General features: G+C 37.1%; 1 protein-coding gene across 1 annotated transcript; it reads right to left on the bottom strand.

Moving 5' to 3' along the window:
• Window positions 1–488: 488 nt before the first annotated feature.
• On the bottom strand, window positions 489–17,599 carry DEK (DEK proto-oncogene). The gene is made up of 11 exons (XM_039712128.1): window positions 17,398–17,599; window positions 15,725–15,874; window positions 13,910–14,011; window positions 12,713–12,822; window positions 10,800–10,894; window positions 9,035–9,155; window positions 7,648–7,830; window positions 5,702–5,834; window positions 4,270–4,418; window positions 2,971–3,039; window positions 489–2,049 (listed from the first exon to the last, which is right to left on the bottom strand). Exons 2-11 carry the CDS (start codon window positions 15,861–15,863, stop codon window positions 2,038–2,040), a joined length of 1,113 nt encoding a protein of 370 aa, XP_039568062.1. The 5' UTR covers window positions 15,864–15,874; window positions 17,398–17,599; the 3' UTR covers window positions 489–2,037.

A 17,599-nucleotide genomic window follows, 5' to 3' on the forward strand; every position in this document is an offset into this window, starting at 1 on the left:
GTAAAGTTCACTTCCATTCCATCTGTGCAATTCCAAAGTGGCAACTAATGCATATATACAATAAATAGAAGTATGCTATCCTTTTCTAAGTTTTCATTAGAATTTAAACTATTAAAAAAAAATTTATACTTTAGAGCTGTGAATCATAAAAACACTTCCCGACCCATATAATTAAAACTGGCTAGTACATTTACATAAAAATCAAAAGGCAGTTCAAGTATCTGTAAAACATCAAAACTTAATACAAGTAACTTTCTGCTCTTAAGACTGACTTGGAAACTTTCGATGTTTTAAATTGCAATTAAAAAATTTTCTTTCTGCTGAGACAGTTAAAGACAAAAATCCACAAAAAAATCAAAACAAAACACAAATCAACCTTAAAGACATAAAATCCTGGTGCAAGGACATACATTTCAGCAATAGTGTCTTCCAAAGTGGAGAAGCCAATATTTTCTAGCAGATGAGATAAAGACAAACAACCATATCCGTGTATAGTTTTTTTTTACTATACATGTAAGCAAATGTTAGATTAAAACTGATTGACATTTTTGTGAAAGACATTTATTGAATACAAAAAATCCCCATTACATTCAGCCTTATTATAAATGATCACACGCAAAGAAATTCAAAAGTGTGTGTAAGATCAACAGTCTAACTGGCTGAACATTTTTGGAATTTAGATAATTTATGAACCCTTACTTCTCAACTGTACAATAATAAAATTCAAAAAAATACACTTTGTCTTTCCAGCAATACTAGTCAGATGTGTTCATGGTGTGATGGCTGCCCACACTTTGGCAGCTTAGTTTCATGATTTTAAGTGTAGGACTTCCCATATTAGAAACAAGGTGTATGGAGAAAACCTAAACAAAAACTTACACAGAATTTACTTTGATCCTAAAAGCTGCCAGCCACAGTTAAAAGACTGCAGGCTTACAAGTACCATTGTTCATGCTGAGGCAATGAAGCTCAGGTTCAGAAAAGCTTTCCCACACAGAAGAGAGGTTAAACACATGTTCACATCAGTGCTATCCGATTTGGAAGCCCTACTGTGGATTTCCAAAGCTATCAAGCCTCCAGCTGTGTACCTTGGATACCCACTTGTGAGATGCTAGAAATTTTCCTATTGCCTTTGGAGGGATTTTATTTACTACATCCAAGATATTGAAACAATGTCTGTAGTCTTTGTATAAAGTTAAACTACAGGTATAAACCTACAGTTTAGTTTTTGTACAAGGTAAGATGAGACAAACATCATAAAACGTCAGCTCATTTTCATGAAACTTCTGCACACCACTTGTTATCACTGCCTCACTGCTGAACACTGACATTTCATGTCATAAATTCAAAGATACCAAGATTAAAAAACTGATTTGCACAAAAGAAATTTGATATAACTTTATATACACAACAAAAAGCTTTCTGGAAGTACAAAAATAACATCTATATGCCAATTAGTTACCATGCTGTGAAAGTTCTTTCAGTGCCTACACATGCAAGACTGTAGTCTAGATTCAGAATAATTCTGTATCTGTAGAATGTATCAGAATATAAAAGAGATGAATATGTGACTAACTCTTCTTATTTGCAGAATTAATATGTATTCAAAATATCTCTGTAACCAATACTGTAATATTCCAGTCTCTGCATGTATATGTGTAGATAAGCAGCTTTCTTCTTAGTCAATTTTAAAATCTCCTGTACGCTGGTAATCCACACTAAAAAGCTACAATGGCTCTGAAGAATCTAGTTATACAATGCAATTCAAAATGTACAAAACTATAAAAAGGGAACATTTATTGCCATGCATGAAACTTAAGTATGTTCAACTAAAAATTGCATCAAATGCAGTTCTGTTTAACAACAAAAAAACCCACACAAAGCAATTTACATTAACACTCTTAACATTAGATCAGCAGAATTAGATGTGACTAAAAATACAAGGGTAAGACACATTCCTTTTGCTGGTGCCTATCAGATCTTCAAATCCATGGAAATATAAACCCAGGAATCTTCATTTCCCACAGTCACATCAGATCATGAAATCAACTGAAAAGAGAAGTGCATTAGTTTTCTCCTTTTTCTCAATGCAATCACATACGTCTCCTTTTGTATTAAAAGAGTGTATGAAAATACGCTCTCCTTTTGCTATCAAAAAAACCCCAAAAACATCCCTAGAGCAGACAAACTGATCTCTCATGCCTTTGCTGATAGTGACACAGGATGTTATCTTGCTCGTCTATGCACAAGACATAGACACAGCAAGCCTAGATAGCCGTGTATCAACGTCTCCGAGTGAAGCCACAAGAAAATGAAATTACTTTACTAACTACAGTAAATGAACCTCACTTCTATAGTTCCATTTTTAGTTTCAGGGCAAGCAAAAGTAATGAAACCTGATTTTCTTTTTACAAATTACAAAGCTCAGATTGGACAATAAACCCTCTCTCATAAGTACAGTAGATACAGCCTGATCTTCAGCACAGCAAACTTAAAGGCAACATCATCATAACCAGGACAGAGAAAAGCCATCTGTCTATTCCCTTTTGCCTTAGCTGACAGGTCTGCTGAGCTTGTACAACTCCATGTGTTGCCATCTATGAATGTATGTGGCCAGTGCCTGAATTAGAGTGCATCTTGTAGCCAAGGTTGCAATTTAAAGCAAATCCATAGCTTACAGAGCACAAGTCATTAAAAACTATGATAACCTTAATTCAAGTTATGCTTACCAAAGAAATGAATAACAGCAGTAGTGGCATGCTAAGAAACGAATCTGAAACAATTAATTCTTTAAAGAGGGAAATGTAAGGGAAAAAAAACCCTAACCAAATATCAAATGTTTAGGTGAGCACTAAACTTTCAGTATTATACAAAAACCTATTAAAACTGGCATAAAAAGATGTCATGCCAAGCTGAAGGAAAAAAATCCCACTCCAACCCAGAGTATTTTCTAAATTATAAAGTCTTTACCTCTTTGACTGTTTTCTTAATGAAGTCTTTTCTGTCAGATAAATCATAACTAGGGTATTTTTCATACACCTAAAGAAAAGTAAAAACAAAACAAAAATATAAAACAAACATCAAATTACTTTCATTCAATAGGTGGTATGTGCAGAAGTAGCTCAAATGAAATTAGGGCAAAAAGCCATGCTGGTGCCTCTAGCACTACAAGTGCCAAAATGCCCTCTGTTAATTAGGTGAAGAGACAAGCTTATTTTCCTGTCCTTATTTTGACCACATAAATATTTAAATGCATGTACTCTTTTATGTTTGTTCACTGACTAAACTGGTACTATAATTTTTCACATCAACAAACTGAAATGCCTAGCTTGTCACGTCACACCAGTATGAATTCTCAATTTTTGTTTTAAATGCTCTCTTAAGTAGTCAGACAGCCCTGCATTAGTGCAGAAAGACAAACAATTAATGAAAAATAAATAAGCGTTGGTATTTGATAATAAGTAAAACTGTGATCCATTCAAGAGACTAACAGCAGAGTCAAAATATTTGAGTGCTATTGTACAACTACTCTGGTTTACAGGGTGGGAGAGGACCAAACAAACAAAAACCAGATGCCAGCACTGACAACCTATTCAGAGTATTTTATTTCAGCATACCAAATTTCAGACTCCCAGAATGACTACAAATATGAAAAAACATTACATACAGTTTTCTTGTAACTTCTGGTTTAGTTTCCTCAAGACCACCTCTTGAAATTATCAGGAAAACCAAACATGCGAGTGGTCACTTTTCTCCACCTTTCCCTTTTCTGGTTCACACCTGTTCTGACAATTAATGGATTTCTCACTGAATTGATTCAACTCACTAACTGAGCTGAGAACTATTCTGATAGATGCTGATAGGAGACAACTGAATGGACTTATAAAGAGAACATATGAAGAATGAATGTGCAAGGTGAGCAGTAGAAATGTACAGAGCACAGGGGACAGCTCTCCCCTATAGACAGCAGCAAAGCTGCTGCACTATCTAAACATGTCAGATATTTGCACTGTCACACATGGCACTTGGTTTGGAGGTAATACTGCTACATTCCAGGTAGCTAATTTTAGTATTTCCCTTTTAATGCTAATATCAGTGTTGCATATCTAAAGACTAAAGCTCTCATTGTCATAGTTATCAGCAGGTAAATAAACCAATGCAAAACTACTTAGTTTCTGAACAACAGAGTACAAGTCTCCATTTCTGAAAGAGTGATCAAAGTCAGCTCACAATCGACCACCTACAAAGAGACTGCAGAATTGTACTTACTTCCTTGCAGATTTGTTTCATCGTAACCTCCTCCAAATTTGCATTGGCCAACAAATTCTTGACAGTTTCCTTCAGTTCTTCATCAGTGGGTGGTTTCTTTAGTTTTTTAATTAAAGGTTCATCATCTGAACTATCCTCAGATTCGCTTTCTAAATATGAAAAACAAATTGGATTGTAATAGGTTTTCAGTCTGTCTGTTTTTTTTCCTTAAAAACAAAGCCATCAGAACTTTCAACAAACATCCAATTCAGATATTTTTCTTTAAAATAGACATCTTGCTAGACCATCTATTTAAAAACAAAGCTAATGCCATCAGTACTACATTGATTTATGAATTTGTGTAATTATTGATGAACCATCAATTTACAAACCAACAAGAACTCTAAAAAGTATGGGACTAATTTAATCTATCAAACTAATGAAAAAGACTTATTACAACAATTCTAATTCAGGTATTATGGACCTAAGAAAATAAAAAGTAATTAATTCCTTTAAAAAGGAGGTTCTATTTTTTTCCCCTAGCTGTGTCACACACTAGGCTCTTGTAATTTTGCAAACTTACTATCAGAAAGCACCATGAGAAGAGAACAAATAAGGAGAACTTCGCAAATGGAGTTAAGTGAAGGGGCACAGGACACTCCTACAATCTTTTCCAGCAGAAAATGAATTAGACTGAATGATTCCAACACCCACTCAGTTCCTCTACCGCCAACAAGACAAAATTCAGAGCAGATCCCAAACGAACTACAGCGGCCTTACAGAATTACCTACTTAACATTTTGATTTTTGTACTGCTAACAAACTGAAAACAGAAATGCAGGAGGAGTAAATAAGAAATTACAGGTATATTATGTAACATACAGGAAAAACACATATATAGCATTTGTGTGTGTGTATATATATATATGCTGATCACCCTTACTACTGCAATCTTTACAGAGTTAATACGAAACTCAGTGTCTGCACCTTCATGCACATCCCGAGATATGAGAAAACCTATTGCAAAAGGATGCATTGAGAAAGTAATTTCTACGTTAACAAAAAACTTGTATCAAGATGCTGAACCAAAGACACACGGGATACACACCACTGGATCAATTACAAGATTTGCATAAAGCCACTGTAGAGGCCCAAACAGAACTTTTCCAATGGTTCTTCCAGCAAAATTGAGAACTTGGCTGATACTTTCAGTTTATATGCAAATAAAAAGTATACACATGCTCAGCAGCATGATAGCAGGAAATACATGATATATATCCAAACAAACACCTTTTTTCATTAAATACTGTTTCAAGGAAAGAAACATCAAGTAGTAAACCAACAATTTACCAAATTCCATTTTCTTTCACAACAAGGTGCAAAAGCTTGCTTTCTAATAGGCATGCCAGTTAAGCTGAAAGGCAACGTATGAGGAAAGATTTAAAGCATTTACCTTTTCTAGAACTGTTCTGGTTTTTCTTAGTCGTGCTGCTGTCTGCCTTCTTGACATTTGCACTCTTCACAGGCTTCTTGGTTTTAGAAGTCGTCTTCTTAGATTTTTCTCTTTTAGATGATTTTCTAGGGGGCTACAAAAAGAAAATCATAAAATTAAAATAATGAGTATTATTTGAACAGGCCATACCTCTTTTCCGTAAAGGAAAATTTTCCACTCTGAGGACAATTTACTCAGCTGCTCCATGCCTAAGTTTCCAACAGAGCTGGTGCAGCAAAACAGACACACTGCCTACATCCCTCTAACTCTAGTATATCAAAAGCTGTCATAAACCCAACTCTTTTAAAAAATGCTGCAACCTTAAAGCTGTAGAAACAGATATTTTCCATTTCATCAGGTCCTATTTTCAAACTAATTTGACAAACCAGTGCTTTTGTAATAATTAAGCTTTTATTCCATGCACTGAAACTTCAGTTTCTGAAGACTTCAGTCCACTCAGCCATTGCAGACACCTAACTCCTACCTTCTGAAAGAAGGCAAAGAAGACCCAGTTAGACAAATGGAGTTTACTGTTAGGCCTTTTTGTTTTTTAAAATTTTGTTTGTTTGGAGGGTTTTAGATTTCCAGGTTTTTTTAATAACAGAGTTCTTAGAAATATGACAACAACTGCGTCTGAAACAGATATTCCTCTCCTCACAGTGGGAAACCTGTTTTGCTGAAGAAATTAACACATATGTCACCTTTTAACATTTCAAACCTCCTTCAATTTGCCATTAACAAGTAAAGAAAAAGGCACAGTAAGAATTAAGGTTGTTTCATGGAGGAAATTCATAGGAATTTCCTTGAACCACCTTTTACATTAAATCCAGCACCTATCAAAATGACCCCAACAAAACAAACTGTTAAGTTGCATTAATCACCTTTCAACAAAAGACTGCTAGTATTTCCTACAGTTCAGGCTACCAACCTAACAGCCTGTCACACTTCCATTTCAACAGACAGAATGTAACTCAAGTAAGCAGTGATATGTAAGCGGCCTTATATTACAGCCAAGGATTCCACAGCTTCCATAAAGAACTTTCTTGGACACCAGCAGTTTGACTAATTGCACTTTGTTGCAGGGGTCTGATACAGCATAATGGTTTTACACTAAAGGAGGGTTGATTTAGAGGAGAAAAAAGGAAGAAGTTCTTCTACAATAAGGGTGGTGAAACACTGAAACAGGTTCCCCTGTAGAGAGGCTGTGAATATCCATCCCTGGAAATATTCCAGGCCAGGTTGAATGAGGCAACCTGATCCAGCTGATGTCTCTGCTCATTGCAGAAGGACTGGACTACATGACTTTTAAAAGGTTTCTTCCAAACCAAACTATTCCATGATTTGATGCTTCTTGCGTAGTATGCAAAAAGTTTAAGAAAACACAAAATACAATGAGATTAAGACACTTCAGAGACTGCAGGGATCTTTCCAAGGCTGCCTACTATGTTGCTTACTTTAAGACACAAAACCAGAAGAGAGAGTTTAAGATAGAAAACCCAGGAGGAACAGGGAAGCAAGATCCCAAACCAATGCAGCCAGGTAGATCAGTGACTCCTACTGAACTCGAAGCTAAGTCAAACGCTGCATTATGAAATTACAATAAAATCATTGCTAGATGATATAAGAAATACAATCAATTACATTACCAATCCTGGCTGCCCCAAAAATGACACGAAGGAAATGGTTTTATAAGGTGCATACATACACCCAAGAACCAGAACTTTTGCCTTTTATCTAAATGATTCTCTAAATTTAACATGCTAATAATTTAAGAAAACTTCCTATAAATTGCAAATGTGCTTCTTTTTCTTTCAGTTAAACATACTTACTCCCCAACTCTGTATTCCAAGAGTTACCAATCCATAGCAATGACATAATGTTGAAAAACAAACAAAACAACTCATTACCTCATCTTCGCTTTCTTTATCTTCTGAAGACTCATCCTTTTCCTTCTTTTCATCTTCTTCACTACTGGATTCATCTGACAAGATCTCTGGGTACTTGGTACGTTTTGCTTTTCTTGTTGTTCCAGAGCTAGTGCGCTCTTTTTTGCCACCTTTGCTTTGTGGTTTTTTGGACTTTGGCAATGGCTGAGAGAAAAGAGATGTGTGTATTCCAAGTAGGAATACAAAAGTGAATTTTAAAAAGATAAATTCTTTCCAATCACATCAAAGAATAGTAAACAACTGTAAAGGTGTCTTAACACAACCCAGGACTATTTTACGTACACTTAAGTCATAGTATCTTGCAGCAAGCAAATACTCACTATTGAGACAGAGTTGAGCAAAATGAAATTTCAGTTCTAAGCTAAGTGCACCCCTTCCCTAACCAAACAAATCTTCAAAGACTGGGCATTAGAGAAGGGAAGCAAGAAAAGTTACTTCTAGATTGTTCTTTTACCTACTAATCCATAAAACAAGCCTTTTCTTTTGGTAACAACTCAGAAGACTTAAAGGCAAGAATTTTGTTACATCTTATGCAAACCTGCATTTTGCCCTAATTCTGTACCTGGAAAAGCAGCATGCCGACCCTTTATTCACATCACTTCCCAGTGTTTGCTGGGAATAGATTTAGTTTCCTGAGCAATAGTGCAATTATTTTAGTATTACTTTTAGATTAAAAACTGCAAGTCCAAGAAGATTAACAACAGAGTTTAGCAGTCTTGGCAGTGGTACCCTGACTCTAGTGCACTGGTTTTGTACCCTGCAAGAAATTCCATTTGATGATGTCCAAATGTGATAACATGCATTTGCCAAATACAGCAAACACAGGTAACATCTTAAGCTTGATTTTCCTGTCCTTTCATGTATCTATTCTCCTCCACCCGCAAAGCAGAGGCTAATTGGTATTTGGGACTGGATATCCTAATTAGCTCCATGTGCTGAACTCACTTCTGTGCACTATCAGCGTGTAATGGGTACACCCACATGTAAACAGAAGCTTGATTTTCCTGTCCTTTCTTGTATCTATTCTCCTCCACCCACAAAGCAAAGGCTAATTGGTATTTGGGACAGATATCCTAATTAGCTCCACGCATTGAACTCACACTTCTGTGCACTATCAGCGTGTAATGGGTACACCCACATGTAAACAGAATTTCTATTTAAGCCCTCACCCCATTATGGATGCCTGCAGCAGTAGAACTACTCTCTTTCAAGAAGTCATTCCTACTTCATTAAGTTAGAACAGAAATTGTAGTATCACTGGAAACAAGCATACAATGAGCAATAGAGAACAGATGCATTTTCCATCAGAACAGAGCTATAAAAGCAAGCATAACAACCTGTATCTCACCTTGCCCGAAGACTTTGGATGCATAAGGAAGTTTAATATTCTGGTTACAAGCTCACTATTGACTCCTGATCTTTCCAAGTCAAGAACTTCACAGATACTTTTCAACATTGCATTTCTAAATCTGTAGGGAAAAAAAAAATTAAATATTTAGTATCACATACTGAACAATCAACATCTGACTGCCAGAAGCTGCTGTCTGGTTTGTGTCTGCCACCAGACAATATATATATACACAGTCAACTACACGTCCAGTCTGATCTATGATTAAGCAAAGAATCACCACATATATACACAGTCAACTACACTTCCAGTCTGATCTATGATTAAGCAAAGAATCACTACTATATTACATAAAGCAAAATAAAACACAATTCCCAAAACTGCATGTCTGTATGACAGGATATCTTAAAAAAGTTAAGGAATCAGAGTAAAAAAACGATTACATTCTTTATGATCTATAGCCTGAATAGTAAGGTTCTGCATAAAAAAGATCCTGACCTTTGTCACTATATTACATAAAGCAAAATAAAACAGAATTCCCAGAACTGCATGTCTGTGTAACAGGATATCTTAAAGTTAAGGAATCATAGTAAAAAAAACCTATTACATTCTTTATGATCTATAGCCTGAATAGTAAGGTTCTGCAAAAAAAAGATTTTGACCTTTGTTCATGTTCAATGCTGTTAAAATACGACATGCAAGTGTAAAGACTGGGAAGAAATCAACCACAGAGGCAAAACAAATTAAGAAACTGATCAACGGCTTGTGTTCCACACAGCTACAAACAGCAGCAGAAGCTACCACAGTAAGGCAAGCACACAGGGCTCTGCACTTTCATATGCAGCAACCAGGTTTCAGAATATTTGCTGCTAGCAGTTGTTTCTTATGGAAAAGAAAAAAAAAGTGCAAAATTACTTTATTTTGCCGCCTTTTTTGACAAGGGGAATTAGCCAATTAAACCTTTTGGAAACAAAGAGTCAAAACTACCATCAGGAGATAGAGTTTGTCTTGTAGATTCCCACGTATTTGACAAACCACACTCCTGGAAAACTGCAAATCTGAAGAAAAAAAATTTGGAAATTCCAGATTCTGGAAGCCTTTCCAGTATCAGCAAACAAGCACTAAAAAAACTCCCAAGTTTTAGAATATATTGTGTAGATGTTATTAGTTCTTTCATTTGTTACAACTAGCTACACAAATATGCAAGGGCATTTTAAACCCTTTCAGGGCAGCCTAAACCAAGTTGCAGCACCTCCTCCTGTTGATGGAAAAGCAACTTATGAAGGGAGCCAGTAAAAATGAAAAAAAAATAATTCTGAGACTAGTTGCTACAGCAATTCTAGTACGTTTAATATAAAATAAGCAGAAATGGCTTTGATTCTGAAGGAGGAATGTTTTGAGGCATAGAAGGATGCATGTCTGCACCATGAATGAAATACAATGCGCTCACAAAACTATGCTTGCCACAGGAAATAAAGCTTTCCTCTCACTTGGCAGAACAATCTGCTAGTTAGCATGCAATAGTTAAAGTCAGGAATGTAGGAATTGTGAATAAAATGTTCACAATATAACTCTTAATACATTTTAAGCTGTCTTAAGAGACCAGTTTGTGTGATTAAAATGAACTCAGAAAAAAATTGTAGAGCTCTACTAAACAGCCACCTGGCTTATAATTCAACTTTAACCTAAAGTAAAACTGTGGAAGAAAAAAAAAATAAAATGCATAGCATGCATCAAGATATGTTAACTATCAAGAGATCATTACTTTTTTAACATTTCTTCTTTCTTTTTATACTGGTCACTTCCTTTTTCAAATGGAAACCCACTGAACTGACCCACATTCTTCTTTAGGGATGCAACCTAGAACAGAGCACACAGATTACTTTTCATTGCAAGCAGTTTAAAAGATTTCATCAAATTACATTTGTTAACCTTTTGTACAAGAAAAAGATGTTCTAGCATTTTGTTTTCTGTTGACATAGCTACACCTTTTAAGTCATAACCTACATGGATTATGCCTTTATTTATCTCATGACAGACAAACTAAAACAATTAAGTTCAATTTCTTGTGACTATGGTACCTTTAATAACTTACTGGACAAAGCCACCTGCCATTTCAAGCTCATTTAGAATGTACTGCATGATGATTTACAGGTTTGCAAAATTACAACGTTATAAAGCTTGTTGCATGCTTTGTATCACATCATTTGTTACAAAATGGGGAATTTAATGTTTTATTCTACAATCTGCTGAAGCAGATTTGCTTTACTAGCTATTCTGAAGTCCTACGTAGGACCATGATGATATTTTTGAACCTCTTACTAGTAGGACCAATTTTTGCATTTATGTACCACTCAATCTACAGCTTCTACCATTACACCTGATATCTGATCTGGGTTGAACTTCCATTCCAACAGCCCTTATAATGGGAAAATTGCTCCCATCAAGATCACAAATGTATTTAAGTTTTCACTTCATCTCCTTTTGGAAAAAAAAAAAGTTGTTAAAAAGCAACCCCAGATCTCTCTATCTCATGTGATCTTTATAACACTATCAAGAATAATTTCAACTAGCTTTCAATACTTCTTAAAATGCTGTTTCTGCTGTTTCTCCACTAGTTTATAATTTTAACAACGCTGAGCTCCTTTTCCAAAGAGCTTTGTCCAGCACCTTAAGAAAATTGCAGGGTGATACAATTTTGGTATGTTTTATTAAAAGTTTTAAAAGTTAATTACAATTAAAAGCACATACAAATATGTGCATACAAAACAAGATCTGACCTTCACTATATTAAACAGCATTCTGAGTTCCCAAAAATTCTGATTTAATACAGCTTTAACTGAAACCATACTGATATATTCTTTTTCTGAATACTTGTGGCAAAAGATAATTCTCTGCCATTTAAACAAACATTGCATCGGAAGCAGTGGTTTGAGAATTAAGAGTTAGCACACATCTCTACTAGTAATATTTGATTTCTGGTTTCTGTGATAGCTGTTCATGTCTTCAAAATACCCAAAGATATTTTAAAAAGTTCCAATAATTACAGCACATGTAAAACTGCCTCAATTTCACATTTTGCCTCCATTAACAAGGAAAATAGTCATATTTACTCTTGAAATTTTAGGTACGATCAGTGATACACAAACCACTTCAAGAAAGATTTGCCATTATAAGTGCCATCCTTAAATACACAATGGACAATATTTTAATTACCTTCGGAAAATTGTTATATGTAAAATCTTATTAGTGATTTTTATCACCTTCTTTCTACTGCTTAGTACAGAGAAAAATAGCAGATAAACACCAATGTATTAATACATGGAGTATTATGAGAATCATCTGCATATCAGCAGCTTTTAGCATGTTAACCATAAATTATTTCCAACTCATCCTTGTAAGGTAATCCACCATTCCCCCATTAAAAAAAGAAAATCAAATCTACATTCAAGAGACTTGATTTAGTACACCCTGCCATAGGATTTTTATAGGAAGTGATTTTATAGGAGTTAAAAGGAGGAGACTTATTTAACTGGTCCTGCAAATACCCATTTTCTAAGTAGCTTGAAATAAATAACACTTGAGAAATAGATCAATACGTGCAAGTGTAAAAAACTGCACTACAAGCATTTTCACTATACATGAGAACTAATGGATATACAAGATTGAAATTCTTACAGTGCCTGGCCTGTTGTAGAGGAGTTTGTGCAGGTTCCTAAGTTCATCTGTCTTCTTTTTACTCAGAAAGAACTGTATCCTCTCAATTTCACACAGTTTTTGTCCTTTTCCTGAAACAATTAAAATAATTTATGCTATTTTATCACATCCTACATTTACCTATATGTTTATAACTTAAAGCTTCTACTGTTTTTTTTTAAGCAAAGAAGTTACTTAAAAACAGCATTAGACATTCTAATAGGTCAAACATTAAGCAGGCCTTTTCCTATCAGTTAGGCATCCTGACAGGCTCTTTACCTGCCTTACTTGATACTACCTAGATCAGGGTACTAGGATTTGGCATTTCTTTGTATTCTGGCTGCTCCTGCCTTTGTTAGTAGTGGTGAGATACCAAAGATCCCATTCCAAGTAAGTTCAAATATCATATAACTTTTACAGTTAAACTGATGCTACAGAATAAAAGATGGTTTTCATATAATAGCCTTATTGTTTTAAAAAGGATCATGACTCATAAACTAGGTCTCACAACAGATTATTAACTTCATCTTCTTAGAGTTTTCATTATCATTCCTAACACAACTCGTATGTGAGAAGTCAAGCTTACCTGGTGTAATTGTAAAAGGTTCCTTCTGCAGCGAGGACACTTGCATGGTCAGTCGGTCAACCTTCTTCTTCTCCCTTTTTCCTTCAACAATGAGACTCTTCTCTGCAAAAGAAAGCTTCCTTAAACACCATATTCTTCATTGCAGATCTGACTGAAGTGACAGGCAACACATCACTGACTCTTTGAAACAGCAAATCAAAACCAGATGATATAATCAGGTACTAAGACACTTTCAGACCTTTGGCTAATAAGCCAATGTGATTCTATGGAGCTGCACATACATAACTAAAAGTCTCTCTAGGTTTTCACCACAATCCAGTATCCAAGATAACCCTAAAGACAACACTAAAGTTAACTTTACATTACCTTTAGACATTTCCTTAAGGTAACTTTAGGAAATTACCACATAATGGAGACTGCAGGACTACATGTTTTCAGAAACCCATCCTTCTCTCCTTTCACTGTGTTTTTCAGGTAGGAAACTGACCCTGTTTACACATTCTCCTTGGATGCTGCAGTCCGTATGCACACAGCTCCGTAATTTCATCATCATTCCTAACACTCACAACTCGTATGTGAGAAGTCAAGCCTACCTGGTGTAATTGTAAAAGGTTCCTTCTGCAGCGAGGACACTTGCATGGTCAGTCGGTCAACCTTCTTCTTCTCCCTTTTTCCTTCAACAATGAGACTCTTCTCTGCAAAAGAAAGCTTCCTTAAACACCATATTCTTCATTGCAGATCTGACTGAAGTGACAGGCAACACATCACTGACTCTTTGAAACAGCAAATCAAAACCAGATGATATAATCAGGTACTAAGACACTTTCAGACCTTTGGCTAATAAGCCAATGTGATTCTATGGAGCTGCACATACATAACTAAAAGTCTCTCTAGGTTTTCACCACAATCCAGTATCCAAGATAACCCTAAAGACAACACTAAAGTTAACTTTACATTACCTTTAGACATTTCCTTAAGGTAACTTTAGGAAATTACCACATAATGGAGACTGCAGGACTACATGTTTTCAGAAACCCATCCTTTTCTCCTTTCACTGCATTTTTCAGGTAGGAAACTGACCCTGTTTACACATTCTCCTTGGATGCTGCAGTCCGTATGCACACAGCTCCACACAAAGCACTCTGAAGAAGAATACTACTACCAGATGGGCAAAAGCAGGGTCAGGGATGCCTACACACAAATTTGTTTCCCACTACTGGACTGGAGAAACCACACATTTCAGCAGGAGAGGCAGAAGCACAAGTGCAGTGGGACTGTACTACACATGCCAGGGTACACAGAGAAGCACTCTGCAGGGCACAGTAACGAGTGTCACGAATACAACAAGAGTATCATACCCAGTAATTCTGTTAGTGCTTACTAATGAATACATTTAGATTGTTTTATGTACACCCTGCACATCACTTGTTCAATGATACCACTCCAAAGAAAAAGCTAAAGCTTCACCTAAACATTTCATACTAAAATACTTGACCTCAAGTAACACTATTCTATAAGAACTAAAGAGATGGGCTGTCCTGGTTTAGCATCTGAAAGTAGCTTCAAAACCTGTATGAACATAATCAAAACCAGAGCAAAAAGAATTTTTTTTCTCCTGAAAATCCAATGCTAATTACTCTGCTGTTTTCCAAACAGCATAATCTGTCTTCTTTCTACTACCTTTCCTAAAGACAAACTTCATCTCTTCCAAGGATGCAAGAGCATCACTGACTTGGTTTTCACTGTGCCACATTACAGCTCTGCTTCCATGAATGCTTTCCTTTTGAAAACAGATGCCTGGAGAGTTCACAATAGAAATTAACATTCTTGCACAGTAGTTCCTTCATCTTGCTTTGTTCTCCTTGACTACCTTCAATTACACGTCACTACAAGAAACTTGCCTTGCTGGCTCATCCTATCATATTGCCATAATTTTTTATCACCAAAATGAGTCTAAAGGAATTTTCACTGACCCAATATAATTACATTTGGATACCCAGAAAATTAATTCACTGTAGTTAGGCAAAGACATCCCTATTGTTTCCAAAACTACTGCACACTTAGAAGTTTCTCTTTTGCAAACACAGACAACTTCAGTGTTACTGGCAAAAATAATTTCATAAGAGACACTAACTAGTATAATCATTGAAAAATTTATACATCAACAATAAAATCCCTAGTACGGAAGTCCAGGATGCTGGCAATTCCTTAAATCTTTTCTGAGACAAATCAGCTCTACTGTTTTTAGCACTGCCTGTTATAGACTAGTGGGAAGCTATTATGACCCAGGAGACAGATGCACCATGGAATCTCCTCAATGATTGTACAGTTAGCCAAAATCACAGGAAACTGCATTCAACAGCTTGGCATGCATTAAAGAACAACTTATTAAATGGAAAGAAAAGTACCCTTTTCTTCTTCTTCTTCCTCCTCTTCCTCTTCTTCATCTTCATCACTTTCCTCGGCTTTGTTTTCAGTTTCAGGTTGTTTCTCATCTGTTTTTTCTGATGACATTGTATCTTCTTTTGATGAATCAACAGAAGACATGGTGTATGCTTCTGTAGAAAGAGTCAGGGGAAACCATCATCAATAGAACAACATCCATAAAAACCACGGGAATCTTGCTTTCAAAAATGATCTCCTTGTGCAGCAGAAGCAGTGTGCTGGTACTGGGATTGTTCACGTTCTCCAATCACTAAGGTGTCTGGCATACACACAATACAACTTTTCAGAATAAGCTGTCATCCATTCTGCAATTAGTCTGGTTAAGAACACTCTATAAGGTTATAAATTCTATTCACACACAGGTCTTCAAGCTGCTTTTGTGAACCATTCAGAAACACCCACTCAAAGCAGCTGATACTGTTATCTATTAAAAACTGCAGTGTTTTAAGATATAACTATTTTACTGCACCCTCCTATAAACTTAGTACTTGATCATGGTTAACTATGCATACAAGTTTCCTAATAACTTAAGCAAGTTACTTATTTAGATTGGAAATAGAAACAGAAACACTAAAAAAAAAAGGCTGCAAGCAATTCAGGAAAGAATTAACACTGCTTTCATAAGCCAGACAGCTGCTGCATCTTTAGGCATTAAAATACTTTCTGGTTTTAATATGTACCATTTCCCTACTAACAGAAAACATCTATCCAATAGAGCAAGATAACCATATATTTAATTTTTCAAAATTCTAGCTTTAAATAATTTTCACCGTTTAGATCTGGAACAGAACATCACACAATTAACCATTTTCTTTTTGCAATACTAGAGCCAGTATTATCTGCAAGAGATCAGGTGCAATAAGAAACACTTAAATCTGCTGCTTACATGCAGCATTAGTACGTACCAGAGATCAGTCGTGTGCCAAATGACAGAAAACATGAGTTAGTATTTATTACCAATAGCAGGGGGAAAAGTAACGTTTCCTGGCTAAATTCTCAGGCAGAATCACATCCTTCTGGGTATTACTACCAGTATTTCATTTGTAGTAAGTAGTCCGGCATTTTCATTTTACTTGAAGGCATGAGTAAAAGCAAGAGAACCACTACAAGCTCTTTTCTTCCCCTTTCAATGGGAACAGAAGCGGGGGAAAGTTAACAGACTTCTTAGCTTTACACCACCTGGGTATGGGACGACGATTTGCTTAGGGAAAAAGAGTTCTGGGATCCACCTTTACCGGGAGAGGGTCTCCCGCCCGGGGCTGGGGCTTTTCACACGGGGACTTTCCACCTATCCCCCTTCCCGATCTGCAAGCTGGATGCCGGACCGAACGGACGGCGATGCGCAGCGCCCGGCGGCCAAGGCGCCATCGGCTCCCGCTGCGGGCGGGCTCGGGAGCGCTCGGCCCGCTCCCGCCGCAGGACACGGCGGGGCTCGGGGACACCGGGCAGGGGCCGGGGGCAGGCAGCGCCGGCGACAAGCGCCCCGCACACGGCGCGTCCCCGGGGCGGGGCGGGAGCCCGGCGGCGCGGCGACCGCGTTTCATTTCTCCTCGTCACAGTCCGTCCCCGCTCGGCCCGGGCGCGGCGAGGCGGGACCGCTCTCGGGCGCCGTTACGGCCATGGCGGCAGGACCCACCTCGGCGCGAGCCTCGGCTCCCTCCTCAGGCGCGGCGGCAGCAGCTGAAGGCGGCACTTGCTGCTGGACGAGGCGGGTCCGGGCGCAGCGACACACACACGCGCCGCCGCGGCGCAGCCCTAGAGCCAGCGGCCACTCTTACTCTTACCCTTACCCTTTCCCTCTCCTTCTCCCTCTTCCCTCCCTCCCGGAATCAACAAGG

The sequence above is a fragment of the Passer montanus genome, unplaced genomic scaffold (genome assembly GCF_014805655.1).
Source record: "Passer montanus isolate IOZ18808 unplaced genomic scaffold, ASM1480565v1 scaffold26, whole genome shotgun sequence".
NCBI classification, from domain to species: Eukaryota; Metazoa; Chordata; class Aves; order Passeriformes; family Passeridae; genus Passer; species Passer montanus.